A 27,341-nucleotide genomic window follows, 5' to 3' on the forward strand; every position below is an offset into this window, starting at 1 on the left:
GGGCGATATAGAAAATACGAGTTTGAAAGATGTCTTGTCTGAAACTAGTTTGAAAACTTTAGAGGATGAAGCAAATAATTATATCCATTCTATCGGAAATAATACTTTAGAGGTAAGAGAAACCGACATGCATGACAAGTAAAGTTTAGTTCATCACAATGCTAGAGCAAAATGACATCACTGCCGCATGGGGTTGCGGAAAAGTTAAAGATATCACATGAAACTTGGAGAGAAGAGTTTGTAAAGGTCAGCACTGAACTACAAGAGAAGAAAAAGGAATTGGACGAGTTTTTGGAAAGGGCAAGACAAGGGCAAGATGATGCAAGCCTATTTGCAACTCAAATAAAAGAAATTTACGATAAAAACGACCAAGAAATAAAACAGCTCGATGAGAAGCATAAGGAAAAGAGGAATCAAGCCAATGCAAGATATGAAGAGCAGTTGAAGGAATATTTAGCAACAAAAGAGGACAGCATGAACAAGATTCAGCAATTAGAGATGCTGAACGATGCGCTTAAAAAAGAAAATACCAAATTAGAGCAAGAGATTGATCAGATACATACCACTAAGCCTCTCAAGGTAGATAATGAGACACAGACGGATGCAGTGATAGAAAAAGAAGAAAATATGGAGAATGTTGTATACCCAAAAGAAGAACAGGAAGAAGATGAAGAGGCCTTTGTCTACACAGGTGTGGATGCACAACCATCAGCAGTAAAGCAAGAAGAGAAAAAAGAAGAGAAAAAAGAAAAAGGCGGTGATAATGAAGAGAATGTTCAGATGTTGAAATTGTTCTATGAACAGAAAATCAAGAACATGACTGAAAAACTACAAAAGACGGATAGTAAGGTTGTTATATTTGCAGAAATGTACAAAAAGTCAAAGGAAAAATTAGCTTCTGAAGAAAAAGATAAACAAATGATGATGTCAGAAATCGAAAGACTGAATAATGAAGTAAAGCGTATTCAGGATGTATTGACTACTGAAGAGTCAAACCATCTGAAACAAATAAATTTAATGACTGAATACATTGCCTCTATGCAAAAATAACAAAGAGATCGACAAGAAGAAACTTGATAAATAAAAATGGCCTATCATCCATTCTGTATTTGTTTTAACAATTGTCTTTGCAAGTATCGTCATGGTTAAAACGCAGGGTAAAGTTCATTCACAAGTCATGTATCTAATGAACGAGAAAATCAAAAAGCACGAATGCTATCGTCTTTTTATTGGCATCATAACGATTGGTTTTCTTGTTGATTGAGTTACGGATTCTTTTTCTGAGCATGCTTTCTACATTTATCAGAGCAAAACGTAGCTATGAAAGTGTATGTAAATGATTTTTTAAGAAATTTGGTACAGCTTGATAATAGTATCCAAGCCAGTGTACACTATTTCATTCTTTGCTTGACATTATTCATGTCAAAGCAGAAAATCACGCTGTCACTACGAAACAAGAAAATAACCATATTATTGTAATTTTTTTTTAAAGATGTCACTTTAGCTATCACTGCCTTTTCAAGTTTATATATGTCTTTAATGATACTTTTGAGCACATGTTCTATTTCACATATTTCTCTCACAATTTAAATTGTTTGACCAAACCTATTGAAGTGAAGGGAACACTAGGGACCTATTCGTTTTTTTCCCAACTCGTAGAGTGTTTGGGCACAGAGTTGGGCAAGAGAGAAAACAACAGTCACATTCTATCATATTCTGCAGAGTTATTGTGCCCGCAAGTTTTTTATTTCTATACAATGGCTACTTTAGCAGACGAACTTGCAGCTGATCTTGATTTTACAGACGAGGAAGAAGAAGAAGTTAGATCTGAATATGATGAAGAAGAAGAAGCTAGAAACAATCTAGAAAAAGAGAAAGAAAGCAAGGATCTGAGTACAGACATGGACCTTGACGATGAAATAAAAGACAATGTGCAGGAAAATGCAAATAGCATAAAAAAGATTTGCAAATTACTTTACAGTAAACAGACCCAAGATGTATTAAAGGTAAAAAAAGTAGAGATTGATTTCTTATAAAAGTTTAATCTAATATTTTATTATTCAGAAAATTGATTATTATAAAGAACAAAATCGTACTGCGATCAATGTGATGGGCCCAACAGAAGAAGACGAAGAATATAAACTGATTGTACAATCAAACAGCATAACGGCAGACATTGATAGCGAAATTCAAAATGTACACAAGGTACACACGACCCTATTTTATAGAGTATATAAAAAAGGAGGAGGGGACTCATACATTTTATAGTTTATTCGTGATCACTATGCACCCAAGTTTCCTGAACTGGAAACACTTGTGCATAACCCACTGGATTATGCGCGTACAGTGAAAGCCATAGCGAATGAATTGGATGTGACCAAAATAGATCTTCGACCTATTCTACCCTCTGCTACCATCATGGTCATCACCGTCACAGCATCCACCACCAGCGGTAGACAGCTCACGGCCGAAGAATGGAAGCTGACAGAAGAAGCATGTGATATGGCATTGGACTTGGATGCAGCTCGAAAGAAGATTATGACCTATGTGGAATCCAGAATGACTGTGATCGCCCCCAACCTGTCCTACGTCGTGGGTACCTCGACAGCTGCAAGATTACTCACTGCGGCAGGTGGGCTTGCAGCGTTCTGTAAGATTCCTGCGTGCAACGTTCAGGTTGTCGGTAACAGCAAAAAGACAAATACGGGGTTTTCGACCGCCCACATGGAACGACACGCCGGTTACATTTATTACTCAGATATTGTCAACTCTGTGCCACAAGACTTGCGTCGAAAGGCAGTCAAGATCGTATCCGCCAAGGCTGCACTGGCTGCACGTATCGATGCCACGCATCAGTCACCTCACGGTGACGCAGGAAGGAAGATGAGAGAAGAAATCGACAACAAGATTGAAAAATTACAAGAACCCCCTCCATCCAAGGTTGTTAAAGCTTTACCCGTACCGGATGAGGGTCCCAAGAAGAGAAGAGGTGGTAAGCGAGTGAGAAGACAAAAGGAAGCCTATGCGATGACAGAATTAAGAGCTGCACGTAACCGTATGGCATTCGGTGAAGCAGAGGAAGAAGTGGGCTATGGTGATGAAACAGAGGGCTTGGGTATGGCAACCAAGCAGATTGGTAAAATCAGAGCTTCTGTTTCTGATCAAAGAAATAAGAGTAAGACACAGAAAGAAAAAAGCCGATGCATGTCTAATCTCCTTTTTTGTTTCTAGTCAAAGCACCCAAACTGAAATCGTTTACGAACCGTGTTTCAGGGACGACTACTTCTGGTTTGGCCTCCTCTTTGGCTTTCACACCTGCTCAAAGTATGGAATTGGTTGACCCTACAGCTGTATTGGAAAACAAAAAGAAGAATGATGAAAAATACTTTGGAGATGGAGCATTTTCTATTATACGAAAATAAAGGGTGCTTGCTAGCGTCCATCCTGAACAGGTTACACTGCCATCTTCTTTTGCTTTTTAACAAAATGAAACATTGATTTTGTATTAGTCAAGTCGATGCTATACCAATTTTGGTTTCTTAATTGAATCATTGGTGAATAAGTTTACGAATCAAATTCAAAGTAGAATTTTCTCAAAACTTTGTTCCATTGATTCGTTTGCTGGGTAGACCCTTTTTTTGTGGATGAGGTCACAATCGAATAATTTTGTGATTTGTAGAATTTTTTCTGTTTTTTTTCTAATTCGATCAAGTTTACTTTATCATAAATTCACAACATCTCATTTCTCTCTCTTTCTTGCTTTTCCATCTAACCAAATGAACATGACGAACGGGTTCCCTGATCCAAAACGACATTTAAAACGCGATTTTATTTAGCCGACTCTAATCAGAAGCAACGTCTAGCTGGATTAAAAACGTGCTTTAAAATGGCGGAGTGAACAACGGCAAGTCTGAACAAAGCAGTGAGCCAATGCATGATAGATTAAAAGACTTTTTTTTAATCCTTCTTTTTTTTTTTAATTTTCATTTTATTTATTAAGTCTTTATTGATCCAAATAGTGTGTAGTTGACATGAATAACGAACTGAATTCATCTAATGACGACAGGTCAACCATGTGTCATTCTTCAAGGAATAGCCAACGAATGTCTGTCTCTAGCGATTCAACCTGTATTCATAACGAAGATGATCGATTGGACTACATTCTTTCTTGTCCAAAGCAATTGGCCTACTTTCAGGCTTATTTGCAAGACATCTATGCTCATGAGAATCTCTTGTTCATTGAAGCTCTTTCTGAATTGCGACATGAAAATTTTCCTGGTAACATTGAAGCCATTGTGATGAGGTATTGTACAGCGGATGATTACAAACGCGGATCAATGACTAAATTCATGGGACATAGAATCTGGAAAACATTTTTAGCTCATGACTCACAGCTGGAAATAAATGTATACGGCAAAGAAGAGATCAATCAGTACCTTGAAGCACACAAATGGGGAATCATATCCAAAGATGAGGCTATACGCTTATTTAGCGATGCTGAAAGAGAAGTGAAGCAATTTCTTGTAAAGATCTTGACGTACAAAAATAACGAAAGCGAATGTGTATTGACTTGTATTTTTGATGATGTAGAATGAAAAAGTGATTGAATTTGACAAGATCTTTAAGCTTCAAAAGTAAATGTTCTTTTCCTACTTTTGAATCAAAGCTAAATGTCTTTATGCTACAGTAGTAAAAACATGGAACCCAATTTAGAATTTAAAAAAAAGGTTGTTATCATTGGTGGAGGGTTCACGGTAAGTGACATGACTTGACCTGCTTTGCAATTCTCATCTTTCTTTTTGGTGACGCAAAAAAGGGTTTCACGATCGCATCAATTTTAGATCCAATGCCACGTTTTCATGTTACCCTGATAGACATTAAAGGTAAATGCCGTTTGGATGCACAGAAAAAAAAAATTCTAAAAAAAAACGTTTGCATCAAATAGATTCATTTGAATATACACCAGGGATGATCAAGGTAAAAATAGAAATAAACTTAATTTAGAAACATGCTTTAAATACTTTCATAGTTACTCGTTAGACCAGAAGAAACTTCTTCATTAAGAGTCAGACATGATGCTTATGTCAAGCATGGTCGCGTCGTCATTGGTTATGCAAAGAAAATTGTTGGCAAAGGTAAATTTGTTGTAGTAAATAATGAAACGGTAAGAAAAAAAAGTAAAAAGGTTAAGTTGCAAATGGCTGATGATCCCACATAGATACCATTTGATTATCTTGTTATATGTACTGGAAGCAGATACAAGTCAAGATTGAAATCGTTTGATACTTCTTCTTTATATCGATTGTCCGAAATTGCCACTGAGCATAAGGATTTGAAGAAGGCAAAGTCTGTTTTAATTGTCGGTATGTATGCCTATGCCTGTAGATGTCATTCAGGATGCTGACTTTACAATGGTAGGTGGTGGTTTAGTAGGATGTGAACTAGCAAGCGAATTAGCTACTCATGAATTTCCTGCTCCCTATAATTTCAAGAAAAAGATTACCATTGTTGAAGCCAACTCGACATTGGTCAAACGAAGTTCATCAAGAAGACAGAAAAATGCATTGAAATATTTTAATAGTCTTGGTATCAAGGTTGTATTAAACGAAAGAATCGCCAATTGGAGCTACACAGATAACAACACATACCTCGGAAGCAGTGGCATTGTGTACAGGGGATATGATAAAGTCTTTCTGGCCACAGGCACAAGTCCATGCAGCGACATTTTAGAGAGTGATAGTGGCATTGACTTTGAATCCTGTGTTGACCACTGGGGTCGGATTCGTGTGAAGCCTACGCTACAAATCGATCATTGGGAATACGACCATATCTTTGCGGGTGGTGATGTGACAAACGTGCTGGAAGAAAAAACAGGTTATGCTGCAACGTTAGCTGGTGTTTGTATAGCAAGAAATATCTGTCGAATGGAAAAAGGCAAACCGCCTTTAGAGCAAGGATCCAAAGGCACCCTTCCAGCACCTTTGAAGCCTCTTCACGGAATTGAATCGCTTGGAGGCATCGGACGACGTAAGTTTTTTTTTTCTTTTGCAAACGAGTCGGTCGTGAACTAAGTTAGAATTGACTGCATGTAGAGCAATTGGGTTCCTTGAGGAAAACCTTTTCCTTTCTCAATCCGAGTTGGGCTGCACTCAAGTATTTTGACGAGAAGGAGTTTTTACATATTGTGCAGGGGGAAACCAAATCGTCCGTATCGGCAGCGGTTGGAAGAAAACCCAAGTCACTCGACCTACCCAAGGATTTCAAAGATCAATGCTGCATTCAACATTATCAAGGAAAGCACATGGAACAACTCTCCCCTCCGATCTCTTCTGGATCCTCTGTTCGTCGTAGGCTGTATGACAAAAGTTCAATCACGAATCTCTCTGGCTCTGAAGTTCTTTCAAAATCGGACCTTTCCTCGAATGATACATGGAACTGTACATGTGCGTCAGAAAACGAAAATGAAGACACCATGTCACTGCAAGAGCAAACAATAGAAAGAAATTGGAAAAACAGAGCACTATGACCAAGACCTCAAAGTGTACCCTGTGACCACGCTATATAGCAATAGTAGTGGGTTTAAACCCACTATGAACTGTTAAAATCACTAATATTCTTTTGTTCATAAATTATAGAAAAATAAAATTATTACATCTTACCCTATCTTTTTTTTTTTTTCCTACTTGAAATCAATGATCATTATCTTTCACTACATAAATGACAGACATGGTACTCTTGTAAATAAGATCCTTACAGTTTGGAAAATCTGGAGTTTAGATTAGAATATGTTATTTAACAAACTTAATTAGCCTTATTACTCTTCATATGAAAATAGCTAGAGTAAATTCGCTTATATTCCTGTGCTTATGCTCAAGAAACCAAGAAATATTACGTTGTGCTTTCATATTATAATCCCTTATACTAAATATATTACGCATAGTCTTACCTAAAAAAAAAGCTTTATAAGCAAACAGACTAATATACAAAAGTTTAAATGATAGCAAATGCTTTTTGTCCAGCTTCTAAATAAACTGGTAGTCATTTGTCACTGAAAAAATCTTGCAATAATCAGATGAATCCTCAGCCTTACTCTCTCTCTTTTTTTATAATGATTATCATCTTTTGCTTTATTTACGCATAGTTATCCTCTAGATATTCCTGTATTTCATCCACCAATCAGTACTGTGATCACTGCGTGTTCCTTTTGGTTCATATTGCTCTCAACTTTGTGGTTCCTTTTATCCGCTGTACACCATTTTCACAAAGTGAAGTCGCATTTTTACATGCTTTATAATCCAATACATACAAAAAAGGGACAAGTAAAGACGACACTTACTCCTGAAAATTGTGTAAATAAAATTCTTTCTAGAAACGTTTTTACTGGTATAACCGAGATATGCAAAGAAGAGAGAAAATAGGATGATTTATTTTATAAAGTTTAAACTCTGGCGCGCTTATTTTCAAAAGTTGTTGCTGATCTCGCTCGCTATGAAAAAAAAAGTTAGTAAAATGTACGATCCTCTTTATCACCTTTACCTTATCTCCCAGCTTTCGATCTTCTTCTTCCAATTTTTCAACAAATGCTTGAGGTAAGTAGGACTTTTTTATAGTCTAAAACAATTGCGTGAATACGTTTATAATTAACTTTTATTGATCCACTTACCTCGTTTTGAACCGTTCCTGAGGGTAAGCTTCTGTAAAGTCTAGATTGTAAACTTAACTGACCAGTATATGCATTAAGTGGCCATGAAGCTTCATTACATTTGTGCTTTATCAGTAAGCTAGTCATATCACTGAGCACATAAGAGTTCTAATAGAATCATGCTTTAGTAAAAATTGTACAAATCATCAACAGTAAGCTTACGTGGCTGAGTTCGTCAGACACCATATCCTTGGACAGTTTGATCTTTTGAACAATATGATACAAGAACGATACGTTATCAGCGTTTGCAACACAGCTTATAAAGAATTTAATATACTGTGCAAATATCTCCAAGTCTTCGACAGAAACAGTAAAATCAGGGTGATGAGCCAACAAGTGTATCAATCTGACGAGGGAGGAGTCCAAAACGGTTGATTCATCTTGTTTAACATCTAGCAGAGAAAGGCGCTTTTGAATGAAACTTCGAATTTGCTTTAGTAAAGCAGCTTCCGGTTCATGAGCACAGATAAATAACAGAGAATAATAACGGGAATGGATTTTTCCTGTTTGTAACCCTTTCATCAAAAATTCTGCAAATTCAGCACGAACATAATAGCAGGTATCTTGCAATGTGTAACTTAATCTTTCAAACTTGGGAACAGTCAACTCGTTCATGTATTTGTTGTACTCTGTTAATGTGACAATACATTGTGAAGCATTGAGTCGAAGATGAGATGTTTCTGCAGAACTATGGATAATAAAAACATGAGAATTCCCAACATATTCTATTTTCTTGTGTTCCTTTTTACTTAATATTGTCAGAAAAAGCATTATCACAAGTCCTTTCAAGTAATTCCCACAAGATAGAAAATGTTTTGGTAACCACATGCTCCTCAGCTTCCATTTCATCCTTACAAGCTTCCAAGTAATTCACAAGTAAGCGAACACCCACAACTTTTTGTTTCGACAAAGCGGGTAAAGATTCATAGACAACCCATTCAGGATTAGAGTCAGTAAACTAAATTAAGAAGCATTAGAGGGTTTGTAGAAAACAAAGATTAAAAAACTTACCGTTTTGGTTGGTGTTGTCAAAAGAGTCTTTTCGATAAAATTCAGAACCAAGTCGATAACAGGTGTCAAAAGCTTAGGCTCATACAATGCAAACTGTGAAAGACTTGTCAAGGTTGCAAGTAAATTGGGGTGCTTCAATGATAGGTCATCGCATAAACTGTCGACTAAATCCACTAAAATAATATCTGCATTTTTCATGTTTCCAAGAACAACAGAGGCCGAATCAGCCTGTGAAACGTTTCCTTCAATAACATAAGATCGAAGACGATTGATCACATTTCTATAACAATAATGTTATGCATTTGGATAAAACAGTATACGCTTTCAATACCTATCGTATGTCTTTTGGCCAGGATGCGACTTGCTTATCTCTGCTAAAATTTCTAGCTCTTCTTCGGCTACAAAAGGGTTGTTTATATTCTGTTGTCAATGCTCGAAAATTGTATGCTTACCAGAAGCGCTATCGTTATCATTCATTATCCCTTGGATGACATCTTTCATACATCCTTCATACATCACAGGATAACTGATCGACATTTCCTTCAATATTTCTCGAGCTGTCACTGATTTTTGATTTGCTGCGCTATTTCTGCGTCCTTTCGGTAATTTTGACATCTTCAATAAGTGAGGGATGGTATTTTTGTTTAATAATGTGGGACATGCTCTGTTGAAAATAGCTTGGAATATTTCCACAGATCCGGCTTGATCTTCATTTATGTTGGCCAACAATTTATCCTAGGTACCGTTAACATCATTCAACTTTATTATTTAGTTTATTACCTTGGCTTTATGAATTTGCTTGTAATTAGAGTCTACACGTATACTGCTCTTCAACAGCTTCATGTCTTTACTACTTTTTTGATTAAGAAAAGTTCTCATAGCGTTGAGAGTTCTAGGCTTATCCGCAAAATGAGCTATAAAGAGCGTATTGTATTAGGATCTTTTTGTATCAATGCATGATTGCATACCAGCCAAGTACTTTATGAATTCATCATTCTTGATACGCTCATGATCACTAGGTTCATTATTGCCAAGCTACAATTATAAATGTTAACTTTTGTTATTTGTATTGATAAAAATTAACTTGCCATGCTCTCGCCAATTCTGAGATATTTATGCATATCATCATTGAAACGCTTTTGCTTCCTAACGATTGCAGTAAAGGCTAACTTTTGTCTTTGTTCCAAGGTTTCTAAAACGGTAATGAGTCTCTCGGTTCTCTGTTGGTCGTCTTCATTATAAGGAAATATGTAAGTGAACAGAGTATCTTCTAATGCCATCATCACTGCAGCATCACCGGTATATACACGGTTAAGCAAGCTCTTGGGAATCCATCCTACTTTCTGCATGGCTGTCTTATCACCTGCATGAATACTGTCAAACCACTTGTCATATACAGATCCAATTGTCTTCATAGCTTGAACTCTCACAACGTTCTGATTTCAACAAATTGAGCTTTAAACGTACACGCATTTTTCTTTTATTTTTCACCTTTTTATCTTTCGTTCTTTCTTCCACTGATTCCAGTATTGACTTATCAAGCTGTTTCAAATCACTGCTTAAAGCAATTTCTCCAATAACCTTACAAGAAATCGAACGCACTTTTTCATCAGGGTCAGCCAGCTTAAGCTTGATGCAATCTAGTACAAAAAATTAAAATGTTTGTCATTTTCAAAATAGCGTAGTTTACCAATAATGTCCGTGGCTAAATCCACATGGTTTTTGTAAACATCAACGCACATTTCCAACCACTTTATACGTAATTGAGCGAGCTTATCATCACGTCTACCGAGCCATGTCTTCCAAATAGAGGGATATTTTTCTGAAACGTTGGTGTCGGGATGAGCAAATAGTTTTCCCATCGTTTCAGTTGCCATCTGTCTGACATTAGCTTGGTCGAGCTTCATCTCTTCTTGAACCAAAGGCAAAACGTTCAACAATAAATCAGGTACGACTGCATTTACTTTGATGATCAATTCGTGTGCCTTTTTCAACTCTTCCAATTCTTCTGTTCCATTTGCATTGCTTACTGAAAGTAGGATATCTGAAAAATATTGAATAGCTCTTCTTTGAAGGATGGGTGCACAAGTAGTACATATTTCAATTGCCATGATATATGCTGGGACAGTAGGGCTCTATATATAACGCAACTTAACGTTCAACCTATCACAGACAAAGCTATTTGTACCTTTTCATGTTTAACAAATTGTTCAAAAATAAGCTCAATCACCTCTTGTCCAGATATACCAACTTCATCAATTATTTGCGTCAGGATGTCTGTCATACAAACTTGAACATTTCTTGGTAACGAAGAGCTTTTTTGAATATTGAAAAAAGGATTAGAAACAATACACATTTGTATTTTTTTTTTTTTTCTTTTTTTTTTTTTTACTTTGCTGCAGCCCTGAAAAAATCATCAAACACAGGGATGACGATATCATCAGAGTTATCCAAATCCGATATAATAATAAAACTCTTAACAGTAGCCAAACTTTCCAATAAATAAAAATGGTATTGAAACGCGTCGTTATCAGTTTTTCCAAAGTGCGACAGGTTTGATACAAAGAAAACAAATATTTTTCTTAATTCCACATTAGAATAAGGGGCTTCAGGTGCATATAAGCGTAAAATATCAGCCAAACAACAAGCTGCTATGGCTGTTACCGTTTTGTTGCTGTTTTTGAGAATCTGCGCATTCGTTAGTTCCTTGGCAACATTCAAAAGTGATTCCTGTTCAACAGCGCCTTGTTCAAGTTCTTTTAGTTTTTGATGAAGTTCCTGAAAGAGTTTTTTTTTTAGTCGGATGGAAACGTAAACTAAATTTCTACATTACTTTCAAGAGTACAAGTAAATCTTGGGCTTTTAATCCTCCTCGCTTCACAAGTGAATGTGGAAAATCCAACTTTTTCAGTTCATAATTATCCTGACCTTCACTTAATGAATCCAACTCCATTAGCATGTTTTTTTTTTTTCTGTCTAAAGAAATAAAAGCTTTTTTTTTTCGCGTTACCCAAAATCAACGCGTGTATTTCAATAAAAATCGCTATTTGGTCGGATTTTTAAACAACTTTTTAGGTATTTCCTTTAAAATTCCTTTTATTTCAAGGGTGAACTCAACATGTCATTTTACAGAATTCCGAGTTTATTCAACAAGAGCCATTTTTTAGCTAAAAGACATCATCAGCTTCTTTTCAACCAAAGAAATACGTTGACTCTGTCTAGGAATGTTCTGCAACAAACAAGTACAGACAAGGTCAAGTTCACCACGAGTCCTTATAACGATGCAGTCAGCCGCTTCAAATCACAAGCCAAACTAGCTGGAAAAATCACAGGATATACCCTTCTCTCAGTGAGTGCAGCTGTTGGTTTTATATGGCAGCTTTCACACTGGTACATTGAATATGCGTTAGAATCAACACCTGCAGAATTGGGGTATAAAGGCCGCAACTTACTTCACGGAGCTCACGTTCGAGAAAAGATTGTGCCAGACTATGAAATCGCATCTCTCTATGTCCAAGAAGCACTTCGCATCGCTTTGGAAGAACAGAACTTGCAGGAAAATTCGGATACGGTCATTGATCTTCGATTGAGACTTGCTGAGGATGAAGCGAAGGCGGGTAACTTATTGGACGCGATTACAGAGTACACTCGATCATGGAAATTACTCATGGACAAAGAGGAGCGTACGATGGATCCAAGAACAATTGATGCAGCAAAGCATATTGGTGATCTTTACATGAGAATTGGGGATTATGAGCATGCAGAAGAATACTTGGCCTGGGCGCTTCATACTTCTGAAAGAGCAGACAAGGACAGCCTGTTACACACAAAGATCAAACTTTCCTTGGCTAGTCTCTATGCCGTCCAACGCGACTTTAAATTAGCACAGCCTCTTTTGTCACAGATATTGAAATCTTTACCTGAACAAGAGGTTTGTTTAAGAGCCATTGTACAGAATCAGCTTTCAGAAATCATGTTTGGATTAAACAAGACAGAGGAATGCATGGGCTGGGCGCAAGCAGCTCTGGATTCGTGCTCAAAAGGCTTGAATAACCAAGATTGCTTAGAGTGTGGTGCGGTAGTATCAAATAACATGGGAAGAATATTAGAGCTTAAAGGCGAGCTGGAACAAGCCATGGCCTATTATAAACAAGCCGTTAATTACTCTACAAATATAAATGACAGCCGAAGCCATGAAAAATATGTTCTTAATTCAGAAAGAGTTCAGGATATTATTGCTGCAAAAGAGTTGAAACAAGGAAGCGAATGATTGATGTATGCCATAGACGTAAAATAGATAGAATAATGTGAATGATGAAGGATTGTGAATAAATAATGCAAAGGAAATAAAATGTATAATAGCTTAATGATATTTTAGATCATTCAATTACGGTTATGATCTGATGCTTTATGAAGGCTATTTCTATCATAGGAATAGAATATGAATAAAGTTACTTCTCATCCTCTCTACTCTGAAAGATACCAACTAAATTAAGGATGAGAAATGCATGTTAAAAATAGAAATCATGACCAAAAAGCGTGCTCCCTTTGTATCTTCTCAAATTTTACTTGTGGAAGCAAAGAAAGAATAATCCTATATTTTCATTCAGTCTAACAATAAAAAAAAAGGGGTGTTCAGTGACAGCAGAGCAACAAACATAACACAAAGAAATAATGAAAAATAAGTTATTCCTACTAGAACATAGAAAGCCCTAATCATCAGGTGATAGGAACAATATGATATTGATGGCAGCCTAAAGCATACATGCCGAGGAACTTTACAGATGGCTAATGTGGTCAATCCTATGCTTTAAATCAAAACAATAGAGTCGTGTCTATAAACACTTATGCGGTCATGAAAAGAAGTACAATTCTGATGTGCATATGGTTTCCTTTTCTTGTGACATAAACTTTATCTTTTAGCTTTAAAGATTGGTCTGTTTTTGATCTATTAAAATAAAGAACGACGTTCATGCTTTTTGTCATGACCTTTATTTCCTTATCCATCGCAAGACTCGTATTGACTATTGATTTGAAACAATAGGCTAGTTGTTACACGCATTTAAAGTACTTTATGTGTTACAAAAGCAGTGCACCCTATGATTAAAAGCAAAGATCAATAAATGCATGGTTTGGTGGTACACCATTGTGCTTAAGGGTTGAGAACAGGAAATATGATATTCTATCAACAGGATTCAAACCTATAAAAAAAAGCTATTGGCTTTATTCTTTATAGTACCTGTGAATACTATAAAGATATCGTTCAAAGTACTGTTGTTCCACTTTGGGTTGATCACTTTTTTGAAAAAAAAAAAAAATTTTTTTTTCTTCAAAATCAAAGACTCGATACTATCACTGTTCTAAACAACCGTCCGAAATTCGGTCATCATATTGTGTTTTTTCTTTTTTTGTATAGATAATATATCTATATGATACATGTATTGAAAATTATTATGAAAACATATCGTAGATATATATTATGAACACTACTCTGCGATATTAATATGGTTTGTGAGTTAATTCGATTTTGATCTATCAAAATAGCAAATTAAAAAAAAACATATATCGACGCTTTCAATACATGCGTATCCCATCTTTTTGGAACAAAAGCTATTTCTTTAAATATGCCAAATCTTTTTAATAAACTTACTTTGCAGAAGTGACGAAGTTATATATAAATTTTTGACCAAATTATGTACTGACAAGTGAGAAATTTATTTTAAGAAAAAGCACTTTATAAACTTTGGGATCCTTTTAGATTTGCCTTTTGACTGTTCAATTTAATAAATGCGCGACAAAAAAAAATAGTTGGATGGATATTATAAATGACACTTTACTGCAGTGTATTCCAAAATAGCCATAACAAAGGCTCTCTTTTATTGTTAAATGAAACAAATAAAAGAAGTAGCACATGATGCTTATATAGTTTATCAAGTAATCAGAGAAAGTGCAGTATGTTAAATAATAAAAGTTGGAAATAAATTCAAACTCGTACAAGATAGCTTATATCGTATTTTACTGTAATGATACAAAAAATACAGGAGAATGGATTACTCAAGAAAACATATACAAAAATGAAAGGGGAATGGGCGAGAATATTTATTTTTATCTATAAATCTAGGTTTCTTTTTTTGTAACTTGCTCTCCTTAATTGAAGTCCATCTTTTTGTGTACAGCAGAAAGAGAAAGAAGTAGTGTGGCAGTACTTTTTTTTTTTTTCTTTGCTACACTTTTCAGTATTCATTGGTCTAAATGATTCCCTCTCCCCCCCCCCTTTTTTTTTATCAGCTTTTTTTTATTGCTCCCCTTGGAATACTTCTTATTCAGAATCAAGAATTATATTTTGTGTGTGTGATTTGTTTTACTACTATTTTTTTTTAATAAAAAAAAAGTAGATGCATTTTCATGTTAAAAATATTTTGGTCTTTGTATTTACTGATTTATTTATTGCATAAATGGTGAAAATCATGATGAAGCATGCGCTTGTACTTTTAAGGGGAGATTGTGGAAACCAACATAAAAGGGGGACTACTATATAAACAAGAGTCGACAAGAAAAGGGGAAAGTTTAACTCACTTCTTTTCTTCTTGTTCATGCAAACATAATAAGATGCAGTCAAACATATCCGATTTAATACAAGTGTCTAATGATTCAACTACAGAAGACATTGTAGAAATATTGCGTCAAAGATATTTACATGATCTAATTTATACCGCCATTAGCCCTTCCTTATTAATCGCTTTAAATCCATATAAAAATGTGAACCATGAAAGTAACAAGGCAGATTACCTATTGGAATATAAAGACACTCAAAGTGCAAAGGCCAATAAATGGAGAGATCCTCATCTATACCAACTTGTAAACCATGCATATTTACATATGAGAAGAACAAGAATCAACCAATCAATCGTGTTTAGGTAAGAAATCTATTATTAGTTGCTTATGGCTCATCACTAAATTTACTCTTCCCCCTCTCTCTCTTTCTCTTTCTCTCCTCTTCTCCTCCCCCCTTCTTTTTTTGTAGTGGTGAAAGTGGAAGTGGTAAATCATTACAATTTAGAGACTCAATCGAGCACTTGATTGCCCTCAGCAGTCACCGTAAGACAAGTAAAATTCAAATAAACCTAATCCACGCTCAAACAATCATCCATGCTTTTTCAAATGCAAAAACAACTGTTCATGACGATTCTTCAAGATGTGGTATGTATCTTGAAGCACATTTTACCGAAAGAGGTAGAATCACTGGCGCCACCTTTATGCCTTACGCTCTGGAAAAATCTCGTGTGACCGACGCCGATCAGGACGAGCGCAACTTTCACGTCTTTTATTTCTTACTGTCTGGTGCATCACAAGAAGAAAAGTCTCGACTGGACTTGTCAGACTGGTCCAGTTTCCAGTACCTTTCGAGAACAACGATCTGTAGAGCCTCATCCATCGATGATACGCTTGGAGACAACGAGCTGAGAGCAGCACTCAAGGCAGCCATTCCACAAAAGCAGAGAATTGGACAAATCTATCAAATATTAGCTGCCATATTACATCTCGGCAACATTCAATTTGTTGAAGACCCTAATAACGTACAAGATGCGGCCATCATCAAAAACACAGACACACTGCATACAGTGGCTGATCTGTTAGGCGTGGATTCAAACTCACTTATGAACACACTGACTTACAAGAGCAAGTTGATCAAACGAGACATCACCACCTTGTTCTTGGACCCTGAGCAAGCCAGCAACCAGAGAGACACACTAGCCCAGTCACTCTACTGTCTCTTATTCACCTGGATCCTGGAACAATTGAACAGCAAGATGTCACCAAAAAATTCTCATTGTCTTATTTCCTTGCTGGATACCCCTGGGTGGGTACCTAGGACAACCCACAACGGCTTTGATCAATTCACGTTTCACTACATTCAAGAAATGGTACACAACCACATGTTTACCAAGTTATTTGATCAGCAGGATTATGAAGAACAAGGCATTTCAATTCAATGTGATAAATTACCAAGCGGCTTCAACTTGGACCTGTACACCCATCCTTCCAAGGGCCTCTGGTCTCTTATGAACGCACAGGCCTCTCGCCAACAGCAAAGATACGATGATGATCAGACGCTGATGCACAACTTTGCGACGGTCAACAAAAGTGCTGTGAACGATCAGATGCTTTCGTTCAAGAAAAGTGACACTGGCTCCCAATTATTCACCATTCAGCATTTTTGGGGGCCAGCCACGTATGATCCAAACCACTTTACCGAAAGAAACCAAGACTACCTCTCCAACGACTTTATTGCACTTTTCAAAGGAAATGCATACAGTCCTCCTTCCACCAACGGTTTGGTAGCAAGTTTATTTGATGATTCGATTATTGGACAAGACGATGGCACTCGAAATAGAGTCCATTCACCCCATCAAGCCATTCGACCCATCCGATCCCCAGTTGCCCTCAGTGCATCCAATCAAGACCATAAACCTATGGATGTCAAATCTGCCATGTCAGTATCTATGCAACCCGACGTATCCACCATTGGCCACATGCTAACCTCTGGTATCACTGAACTTGTCAATGCACTATCACACACATCCTCTTGGTTCGTGATCTGTATGCGACCCAACGAATTGTCTCTACCAAACTCTTGCGATATCAAAAAGCTATCATCCCAGGTTACACTATTCAAAATATCCACTCTCTTGAAAAGAATGAAGGCAGGTTACTATACCATCTCTTTCGCTTTAGATGAATTTTGGGAAAGATATCACATCTCTTTACCCATCACGGTCAACTCGATGATCGATCCCAGCCTGTCTCTCAAGGAAAAATGTCAGTTTGTTGCTCAAACACTCGGTTGGGATCACACCCTTGTCGCCATTGGCCAAAATAGAGTAAGAAGGATTAGGTTGTCTTGTAGACTAGTGTTAACATTTCCGGTAGATATACCTTTCAAGTAATGCCTTTAGAATACTTGAAGATGATTTAAAAAGTCTAGAAAAAGCGGAATCAAAAAAGACAAAGCTCTCAATGAAAGGTAACAATGGAACATAAAAGTAGAGCAATATGAATTGACATGTAAGAAAAGGAGGTGCCATGCCAGGTCAAAAATCATTTGACATGTATTCCTTCAATGATGATTTTGCGTCTACTGCCATGTCTGAAGATGATTATATGGATGATAGTGGTTTACATGATTATACTGGATCAGACATGATGTCACAAATCACGCTTGAAAATAAAAACAGTAACCTTTTGATGAACAACAACATGAACTATACAATGGATTCCGAATTAGAAAAAAAGACAAATCCGTCCGCTGCTGCTGCCAAAAAAAACGTGGAAGAGGAAGAGCCTCTGTCGAGCATACGAAAGAAATGGCTGGCCTTTGTATGGCTACTGACTTGGTGGGCACCTTCTCCCTTACTCAATCACTGCGGAGGCATGAATCGGAAAGATATAAGGCTGGCCTGGAGAGAGAAAGTGGCTTTGTGTATCTTGATTTTCTTATTATCCGCTGCTATGGTTGTCTTTATCGTTTTCTTTGGTCCTCTTATTTGCCCCCATCAAGATGTCTATTCTGTTTCAAAAATCCAATCAAGATCAGATAAAGAAAGTGCCTATGTGGCCATCCGTGGAGAAGTCTTTGATCTAACAAAGTTTGCTCCCCATCACTGGGCTTCGGAAGTCATTCCTGATGAAGTGATATTTGAATATGCCGGTAAAGATGCTACAAACTTGTTCCCTGTTCAAGTGTCTGCTCTTTGTGACGGTATCACTGGAAGAATACCTGAAGAACTCGTGCTCGATTTCCAAGTCAACTTGACGGATAAAAATGCTGTTTATCATGATTTTCGATTCTTTACAAACGATTATCGTCCGGATTGGTACTTTGAGCAAATGGTCTACATGAGAAAAAACTATAGGCTTGGCTTCATGGGTTATGAACCAGGAGACATTTTGCGTCAGGCAACCAATGTGGTCAATGTGGGTGATATCAACACACATCGAAGCTGGGCCATCTTACATGGCGATGTGTATGATTTGACCTATTATCTTATGGGCGGAAGAGCCCCTCGAGCTCCTGAAGGCACTGCTCCGCCAGCCAACTTGGACTTGAATTTTATGGATAACAGCATCGTAGAGCTATTCCGTCAGCTGGCAGGAACTGACATTTCAAAGCATTTTGATGCTTTGCCTATCAGCAATGACCTCAGAACACGACAGCTGGTTTGCCTTCGTAATCTGTTTTTTGTAGGAAAGTTGGATACAAGACGTTCGTTCCAATGTCTATTTTCTGAATACTTTTTGTTGATCGTCACAGGTAATGTTTCACTGTTTCATGATCAACAGTAACTTATATCATGTTCGCAGGATTCCTTTGTGCAGTCATTTTATTCAAGTTTTTAGCAGCTTTGCAGCTTGGAGCATTCAGAGAGCCAGAGGATTATGATAAGTTTATTATCTGTCAGGTTCCATGTTATACCGAAAGTGAAGAATCCCTTCGAAAGACCATCGACTCTATTGCAGTCCTCAAATATGACGATAAGCGGAAGCTTCTGTTTCTCGTTTGTGACGGAATGATCGTTGGTAGTGGCAATGACAGACCGACGCCTCGTATTGTACTCGATATTCTTGGTGTAGATTCGAATGTGGACCCCGAACCACTGTCCTTCTTGTCCCTTGGCGAGGGCATTAAACAACATAATACAGCCAAGATATACTCTGGACTCTACGAATGCTCAGGTCACGTAGTTCCCTATGTGGTCGTTGTCAAGGTCGGTGCTCCCAACGAAAGACAAAAACCAGGAAATAGAGGAAAACGAGATTCACAGATGGTGCTCATGCGATTTTTAAACAAGGTTCATTTTGAATCACCCATGACACCGATGGAACTAGAAATTTTTCATCAAATCAAGAATGTTATTGGCGTCAATCCGACTTTTTATGAATTTGTTTTGATGGTGGATGCTGACACAGAAGTATTACCAGATTCTCTCAACCGAATGGTTTCTTGCTTTGTGCATGATGCCAAGGTCATCGGACTCTGTGGAGAGACAAAGCTGGCAAATGAAAAGGACAGTTGGGTCACTATGATTCAAGTCTATGAATATTACATTTCCCATTTTTTGGCAAAGGCATTTGAATCCTTATTTGGTTCAGTGACTTGTTTACCTGGTTGTTTTTGTATGTACAGAGTACGTTCTCCAGGAAAGAATCAACCTTTGCTGGTGAGTAACCAAGTGATTGATGATTATGCTGAAAACAGAGTCAGCACACTACATCAAAAAAACTTGCTTCATTTAGGTGAAGATCGATATCTGACAACACTCATCCTAAAGCATTTTCCTACGCATAAAACTAAATTTACTGCTGATGCTGGTTGCTTGACTAATGCCCCAGATAGATGGAGTGTGCTATTATCCCAGAGAAGACGTTGGATTAATTCTACAATTCACAATTTAGGTGAATTAGTCTTTTTACCTCAACTTTGTGGTTTTTGCTGTTTCTCGATGCGATTTGTAGTCATATTGGATTTATTGAGTACTTTGGTCATGCCTGCTGTGGTTTGTTATCTTGGGTATTTGATTTATCAACTAGCAACGAATGCAGATCAAGTGCCACTTATTTCACTTATTACTTTATGTGGTGTTTATGGTTTACAGGCCATCATTTTCTTTGCCCGTAGAAAGGTAACAAGAAAGAGAAATGAGTCAATAAGCTTATATTTTTTTATGATCATAGTGGGAACATATCGGTTGGATGGTTGTTTATATCTTGGCTATTCCCATCTTTTCTTTCTTTATTCCAGTATATGCATTTTGGCATTTTGATGACTTTTCTTGGGGAAATACTCGTGTTGTACTCGGTGACGACGGTCAAAAGAAGTTATTACCCGCAGACGAAGGCAAATTCGATCCTAAATGCATACCTCTAAAGAAATGGAGTGATCATGAAAACGAATTGTGGGAAAGTGGCTCGGTCGAAACAAAGGGTACAACAATCACATCTGCCTCGCGCCGAACAACAGGTAATAATGGCCCCTATACGCCTCAGACACCCGTCATGGGCGGCTATTCCAATTTGAACACTGGATACATGACACCAACTGTCAATTATGCTCCAAGTATGAATCAGATGACAATGAACGGAACCAACAGTGTCGCTGGTGCGTTTTATCACAACGATAATTCTAGCTTTAGATACTCTCAGCAAAACTTGGCAGGAAGAACACCTTCGGTCACACTCGGTGGGCCTTTATTTAATCCTAATCCTCATATCTCTGCTCCCTCTGTCTACAGTGTCGAAGGAAGTTTCCACGGGGGTTATCCGCCACTTGCTGGCAGTCCAATGATCGACGGCGATCATGGCGCTTATTACCCGACTGATGAAGAGATCAAAAGAGAAGTACAGAGAATCACAGCCACTGCCAATCTTATGACAGTGACCAAAAAACAAGTCAGAGAACAGCTGAGTAGGCATTTTGGAGTGAATATGTCACATAGAAAAGATTTCATAAATTATTGCATTGAAGAGTCATTAAAACATTAGTGTTATTTTCTTATATTTTTACATTTTACAATAAAGATACCATACTTTAATATTTACAAATCAATACCTCCCTGTACCTTACTCCGCATAAATTCTTTATGCTCATTCTTATCCTTTATTAAACCATCTCCGTTACCTTTTCCTTATATAAACTATACCGATAATCAATTTTACGAGTAAAACACTATCATCGTTTATACTTTCTAACCTACTTCAAACCCAAGCTTTTTTTTTTAAAAAAAAAAGGGACAAGGGGACATGGAAGCAGTTAAATACAGTACATAATAAACAGGGTGTGAAGAGGAGGTTTATTCTATAAATAACAAAATGATTGCAAAACAAAAATAAAAATATATAAACATGTAACAAAGCTCACACAGAAAAAAAAAAGAAAAATTCATTAAATAAATGGAGCAGACAAAGGATCGATGACTTTACCAAGTTTTGTGAGAACTCTTGGTTTAGTCATCTTTGAGAAGGTTTGGCTTGTATTCCATTCATTACCCACAGGAGTAGCAAGAGATCTTTCATATTGCTCAACTGTTTTGAAGGGGAATGGAACTGTAGTAGCTTGATATTTCTCGCCCTAAGAGAAATAAGTGAGAAAAAAAAAAAAAAAAAAACCAAATAGAATAAAGCTTACCTTATTGTTGACTTTTTCATTAATGATAACATTGGCCAATTTAGCATCTCTTCTTTTATCAGCTGCAATTCCCTTTGTAACCTTAACGATTTTCTTTTTATTCTTCTTTGGTTTCACTCCAGCACCACCCCAGGAACCCCAGCCAGGTAAAGTCAAATCCTCTACTTTATCGCCATCTTCAGCAATCTCGGCTAACTTTTCTTCTTCAAATTCTGCCACAACATCATCATTTGCAAATGCTCTTGCAACAAGCTCACGTTGGTCAAACGTCACGTTACTCTTATGAATCATTAAAGCTGAACTGTCATTATTGGTGCTATTTTGTACTTTTTCAGCTGAATCCACTGTTGTAATCTTCATCTTGGTCTTTGTCTTTTTCTTGTTGCGAGCTTCTTTCTTGGTTTCTTGCTTTTCCTTGGGTTCTGTCTCAACAATCTTTACTTCTGTAACTTTAGTGACGGATACTGTGGGCTCTACATTATCAGCGTTTTGTTCAGTAATCACGTGAATTTCTTTTTCTTCGTCAGTATCGTTGCTAGACTTTTGTTTCTTTGCTTTGGCACCAAATGCCATACGACCAGGGTTATTTGATACTATTGTGTAATGATCATCTTCCTTTTCTTTGGAGTCATCGTCGCTATCTGAAGCCAGCCATTCTTTTTCAAATTCTGCAATATCATTTCTTGTAGCATCCAATTCACGTTTAGCAGCATCTTGCATAAACTTCATAGAAAGTAAGCCTTTCTTTGGTTGGGTATCTTGTTCAATATCTTCTTTTAAGTTGTTGAGCTGTTCAGAAATTATATGGTCATCATCATTATCATCATCACCACTTTCATTTTCAGATTCGGATCCTTCAATCTTACGACGAAGCTCTTCTCCTCGACGCAATTGTTCCATAATAGCCTCGCGAGTACCTTCATCTTGACCACCACGAGCCAGGGCACGCTTAGCCCATTGACTTGTATTTTTATGTTTCAGCGTCATACGTTCTTCGGCTCTGCTCATAGCGGCCTTCATCTTATCTTCATCGTCAATTTCATGATCTACTTCTTCTACTTCATTTATTTGAGCACCTAATCTCTCCTTTTCTTTGCGTTTTAATTTTCTGTAACTCTTGCTCTTGATCTTCTTTAAACGCTTGCTCTTAATTTCATGGCGGAACATCAATTCACGCATCATGCGGAGCTCCTTGCGTCTTGCTTCAACTTCTTCTACAGATAATTTGTTCAACTTTAAGGCTTCAAAGGCTTCTAATTCCTCATCTTTCATTCCAGCGTCAGCAAGAGCTTGAGATATTTGCTGTTCAAGAGAAGTCTCTGCCTTGAATTTGCTAGCCATAGCAGCGCTTGTACGACCTTCCTTTGCAGCTGGGGAGCTTTCCTGTAGAGGAAAAGAAAGATGTTCAGCAGTACGGTTCATTTGAACAGTAGGTTGCCATTTAGAAACTTCTTCATTTGCAGTTGCAAGAGCAGCTTGACGCTCCATACGGTCTTGAATACGTTTTGGTAAAGGTGCATCTAAAGCTTTGCGAGTCAAATGTTTGCCCTTTCCAACCAATGTTTCGATGCCTTCCTTTAATGAACCAAATGCAGCCTCATCATTCACAGTGCTCATAAGATCGTCTAAACTAATCTTCTTGTCAGAACTATCGTTTTCTCTTGTTGTTAGATTGAATTCGCTTTCTTGGTATGCCTCATTTCTTTCTTTCAACTGGCGTCTCTTTGTCTTTGATCCAGAAATGTCTGAATCATTACGTCTACGTTTTTTTGTCTCAAGACCTTCAACAAAGCTGATAAGCTTGTCATCATCGTCTAAGTTCCCTTCATCTTCCTCGTCATCTTCGTCATCCATGATATTATCAAATCCTTTGAATTCCTCTTCTTCACTGTATTCAGCATCTTCCACATCGTTGTCATCTTCATTATTTCCTTCGAGCATTTGAGAAAGATCCATAAAGTCTTCTCCATCTTCAGCTTCGGATTCACTTTGTGAATCTTCAGAATCCTCATTCAAATCAATCTCTCCTTCATTAGCTTTATTGGCTTTCTTCAAATGCTTTTTATCTGACGGCTAATAAAAAAATAAGTTATCCGTTAAAGAAAGAGGGCTGCAACTTTTTGCATACCTTTGTAGATCCCCGAAACTTATAACCTTCGAAACGCTCCTCGTCAGACTCATCAAAAGCTTCATCGGAGTCGATTTCTTCATCATCCTCTTCGTCAATTTCACCTGCATCATATTCCAGATTGTCTACACGATCAAGTTCGTGACCTTTACGGCGATCAGTTTGTTCCTCTGCTTCAAAAACATCTTTTGAAGTAAGTTTATCAGCATATTGCTTTTTAACTTGCTTTTTAGGCTTGGTAACACTGTTTGGTTTATTTTTCTTTTGCAGACGAGCCATGGATAGAGTGTTTATGTACTCAGATTTAAGAAAAAAAAAAGGAATAAAAAATTGCCCTTTAAAAAACGCATTTGCCACTAAAAGAAAAGCAGTCTTTCTCAGCTGCTCTGTAAGTTCTACATTTACATTGCTGCCCTTTAAAAAATCTGAAAATGTGGTACAACCTCCAAGGTTCGCACTTTTATTTTCCTTTTTTGTAATAGTAGACACTATTTCCAGAAATTAAAGTCGCATTTTGTAAAGGCTGAGAGTAAACAAAAAATCAGGAACACAGTTCCTCTTTCTCATCCTTTCTGTTCTTGTTCAGAGCTTTCGAAATACTCTCTCAACTCAAACATGTTCGGGACCAAATATGCACTGAAATTAAGTTGTTTTTTGCAATCAACAAGCGATTTGAAAGTCAAGAAGAACCGAAGGAAATCGTGTTGGCTTTTGGAAAAAAAAAAAGAATGAAAATTAGAACTGCTCAACATGTTTGATAACGATATTATTCCATGCTATCATCTTTAGGATTTCTTCAGCAAACTTAATAAGTAATCTTACGGTTATTGGTATTGTGATTGCAATATGCTGAATCCTGAACATTGACTTTTCGTAAGCTGTTAGCTCTTCAAAGAAAATCGTATTCTCTATTTTTAAAAAAGCACTATTAGAGTGTAGATGTTTAAATAAAAGAATGGTCTTACCGTAAAATCTTATGCAGAAATTTTTTTTCTCTATTTTCGGAGGATATTAATTCATGACATCGATCATCTTGCTATACAACTTTTTACATCACATCGCTCTTTTGTTATGGTTGTTTTACCATTTGCGCCACCAGAGAGCTTTAGAGATCTTGTGGTCATCAACCTTAAAAATAACTCTGTCCCATTTGGTTTTATGCGTTGCAAAGAATTCCCTCTCCAACCAGCCCAATTCAATTATGTCATTGACTGAGAGAAACAATCAGTTTATGATAATAATGCTTGTATGAGCAGCCGCTGTTCTTTCAAGCGCTTTATTTTTCAGGGGGTTGTTGAGAGATTCAATCAGATCAAGGTTATATGTTATATTAGTAAGTAAGAAGCTGATAGAGAATAGTGTATTGACAGGCTTCTTACAAGCAGTGTACTAGGTATTCAACCATTCCGGTATCATATCCTTCGATCGGGTCATAATCACACTCGTATCCATGCTTGTATAAGGTGTTTCACAGAGTTCTGCACGAGAAACTTTTAATAGATTTAAAAGCAATGATCAAATCACTTGCATTTTTTGACAAGTTTACTTCTTCAGTTTTAAGTGAAGAAATGATTTTCATGTACTCCTCTTCTGTTATGTGCTCTTTCAATGTGTCCACAACTGAATCTGATGAAAGATCGATGATATTTAAATGTCCAATTCTATTTAGAAATTTAATTAGAATTGATCAGAGATGAAACCATGATTACGAGTTACAGATTCGAGACTAAGTTCGAGGCTTGTTCGAGTGCTTTTGTTATATTTTCGCTTAGAGGCATGTTGTATTTTGAGGCACTAAAAGATCCACAGCCAGAAGATGAAGGGTCAAGGAAATCAGAGCTGAGAGTGAGGTGACTTAGAAGCAAGAGATGTGCGATCAGAAAATTCAGGCCCTGAAGACAATGAAGAGCAAAATGCCCAATTGCAACGATGTTAATATAAAAGCAATGGATACGTGTTATCATTTCTTACATCTTTAGCTTTTTCTCTAATGATTTGGCTTACTAGTTGCTGAATAAAGGAAATAGTAATACGAGCGTCATTGTTAACATCTGTTTCAAAGGCCTGATCTTTACGATGTTCCCAGTAAATCATATATTGCTTTCCAAAGCCTGAGTTTTTATTTCGTCGAGTCTATAATATAGTAAAAGCAAGTTAATAGCTTTCAATAACGTCAAAATTTAATATGCATATACATTAAAAGCGATTTCAGCACTACGGGCAATGGTAGTCAGTTTATCGCTTTGGTGACTTTGAAGGGTCAAAAGCAAATCCTTACACGTTGAGTGAAGACGCTCCATGCGGCACATTCCTTTTCATCTTGATTGAAGTTGTCATAGTAAGAGTTTTGAAGGTTGTTTGGATCCAGAGGATCGTAATCATCGCATAAGGGAATTTCGAATTTTTCTAATTGGGAATGGACTTCAGCTTCATAATCGTTATGGATAAGGAAGGCAACGAGATGACGGTCGGGGTAGTGAATGTCCAGGACACAACTGCTCTTGATAGGCAATCGTCGAAGTAAGGAACTATTTGGCGAATGGGAAGGCGGCGCTGTATAGAAAGATTAAGGTATTTAAACCCATGATTGGTGGACGGGGGACTAAAAGTGCGAGCAGCAGCCGTTTGGCTGGGAAGTGGTGGAGCGTATTTAGATTTGGAAGCTTTTTGGAGGGGAACAGATTCAAGCTCTGGAGGTGGGGGACGTTTGGTAGGTGGTTTAAGTTGCAGTGACGGAGGGGAAGCAGGTGAGCGGGGAACGGTAGCAGTAAAGACGCGCGTAGGTACAGTAGTGGATGATGCCTGACCTAACCGCTCAAGAGTGGAAGCGCTTTGTTGCTGTAGTCGATTGATTTCAGCCTTGGCTGCAGCAAGTTCTGCTTGTAACTGCTTTACAGTAGGCATGTCCAGGTCTGATCTTGTAGATACCTTTTCAAAGAAGGCAAAAATCTATAGAAAGTGATGGAAAGCGGAAAGAAGTCTCGTATGAATACAGATAAATACAGATAAATACAAAAAAAATATAAAATATCCACAAAACCGTCAAAAACAGCATATAATCAGAAAAGCAAAAACATATAAATAACTTCAATATTTCATATACTTCTTTCTTCACTACTTTACTTTTTAATTATTTTAATAAATATCACTCAAAGTAAATCTCTTTTGTTTTTCTTTTATTTTACTTAACATCAAGAACAAGATGTCCCTTGAATCATTTACACTTCATTGTAATCTCTTTTATTTTATCTTTTTAATTTAATTTACTCAAAACAGTTTGATCTACTTAACCAGATTTTGTGGTCACTTACTACAAG

At 37.1% G+C, this 27,341-nt stretch overlaps 8 protein-coding genes across 8 annotated transcripts; 5 read left to right on the forward strand and 3 right to left on the reverse strand.

The window, feature by feature from the left end:
- Window positions 1-171: 171 nt before the first annotated feature.
- On the forward strand, window positions 172-1,050 carry RO3G_14683 (uncharacterized protein; the record flags this gene model as incomplete). The annotated part of the gene is made up of 1 exon (XM_067669267.1): window positions 172-1,050. One exon carries the CDS (start codon window positions 172-174, stop codon window positions 1,048-1,050), a length of 879 nt encoding a protein of 292 aa, XP_067525368.1.
- A 707-nt stretch (window positions 1,051-1,757) lies between these two features.
- On the forward strand, window positions 1,758-3,422 carry RO3G_14684 (uncharacterized protein; the record flags this gene model as incomplete). The annotated part of the gene is made up of 4 exons (XM_067669268.1): window positions 1,758-2,006; window positions 2,065-2,205; window positions 2,269-3,175; window positions 3,232-3,422. The coding sequence occupies 4 exons, from the start codon at window positions 1,758-1,760 to the stop codon at window positions 3,420-3,422; spliced, it is 1,488 nt and encodes a 495-aa protein (XP_067525369.1).
- Window positions 3,423-4,073: 651 nt separating this feature from the next.
- On the forward strand, window positions 4,074-6,351 carry RO3G_14685 (uncharacterized protein; the record flags this gene model as incomplete). The annotated part of the gene is made up of 8 exons (XM_067669269.1): window positions 4,074-4,303; window positions 4,493-4,572; window positions 4,728-4,754; window positions 4,946-4,977; window positions 5,030-5,164; window positions 5,219-5,363; window positions 5,419-6,027; window positions 6,191-6,351. The coding sequence occupies 8 exons, from the start codon at window positions 4,074-4,076 to the stop codon at window positions 6,349-6,351; spliced, it is 1,419 nt and encodes a 472-aa protein (XP_067525370.1).
- Window positions 6,352-7,438: 1,087 nt separating this feature from the next.
- Window positions 7,439-10,824, reverse strand: RO3G_14686 (uncharacterized protein; the record flags this gene model as incomplete). The annotated part of the gene is made up of 13 exons (XM_067669270.1): window positions 7,439-7,486; window positions 7,537-7,611; window positions 7,664-7,810; window positions 7,865-8,390; window positions 8,452-8,660; window positions 8,714-8,993; window positions 9,045-9,111; window positions 9,166-9,448; window positions 9,494-9,627; window positions 9,682-9,748; window positions 9,865-9,998; window positions 10,111-10,353; window positions 10,404-10,824. 13 exons carry the CDS (start codon window positions 10,822-10,824, stop codon window positions 7,439-7,441), a joined length of 2,634 nt encoding a protein of 877 aa, XP_067525371.1.
- A 1,007-nt stretch (window positions 10,825-11,831) lies between these two features.
- RO3G_14687 (uncharacterized protein) lies at window positions 11,832-12,983 on the forward strand (the record flags this gene model as incomplete). Its single annotated transcript, XM_067669271.1, has 1 exon — window positions 11,832-12,983. The coding sequence occupies one exon, from the start codon at window positions 11,832-11,834 to the stop codon at window positions 12,981-12,983; it is 1,152 nt and encodes a 383-aa protein (XP_067525372.1).
- Window positions 12,984-15,969: 2,986 nt separating this feature from the next.
- RO3G_14688 (uncharacterized protein) lies at window positions 15,970-21,253 on the forward strand (the record flags this gene model as incomplete). Its single annotated transcript, XM_067669272.1, has 5 exons — window positions 15,970-17,595; window positions 17,645-17,738; window positions 17,790-19,025; window positions 19,076-20,394; window positions 20,447-21,253. The coding sequence occupies 5 exons, from the start codon at window positions 15,970-15,972 to the stop codon at window positions 21,251-21,253; spliced, it is 5,082 nt and encodes a 1,693-aa protein (XP_067525373.1).
- Window positions 21,254-21,561: 308 nt separating this feature from the next.
- RO3G_14689 (uncharacterized protein) lies at window positions 21,562-24,303 on the reverse strand (the record flags this gene model as incomplete). Its single annotated transcript, XM_067669273.1, has 4 exons — window positions 21,562-21,566; window positions 21,692-21,839; window positions 21,897-23,969; window positions 24,025-24,303. 4 exons carry the CDS (start codon window positions 24,301-24,303, stop codon window positions 21,562-21,564), a joined length of 2,505 nt encoding a protein of 834 aa, XP_067525374.1.
- Window positions 24,304-25,736: 1,433 nt separating this feature from the next.
- Window positions 25,737-26,928, reverse strand: RO3G_14690 (uncharacterized protein; the record flags this gene model as incomplete). Its single annotated transcript, XM_067669274.1, has 4 exons — window positions 25,737-25,916; window positions 25,996-26,157; window positions 26,303-26,552; window positions 26,606-26,928. The coding sequence occupies 4 exons, from the start codon at window positions 26,926-26,928 to the stop codon at window positions 25,737-25,739; spliced, it is 915 nt and encodes a 304-aa protein (XP_067525375.1).
- Between the last annotated feature and the right edge of the window lie 413 nt (window positions 26,929-27,341).

The sequence above is a fragment of the Rhizopus delemar genome, genomic scaffold, assembly GCF_000149305.1.
Source record: "Rhizopus delemar RA 99-880 supercont3.14 genomic scaffold, whole genome shotgun sequence".
NCBI classification, from domain to species: Eukaryota; Fungi; Mucoromycota; class Mucoromycetes; order Mucorales; family Rhizopodaceae; genus Rhizopus; species Rhizopus delemar.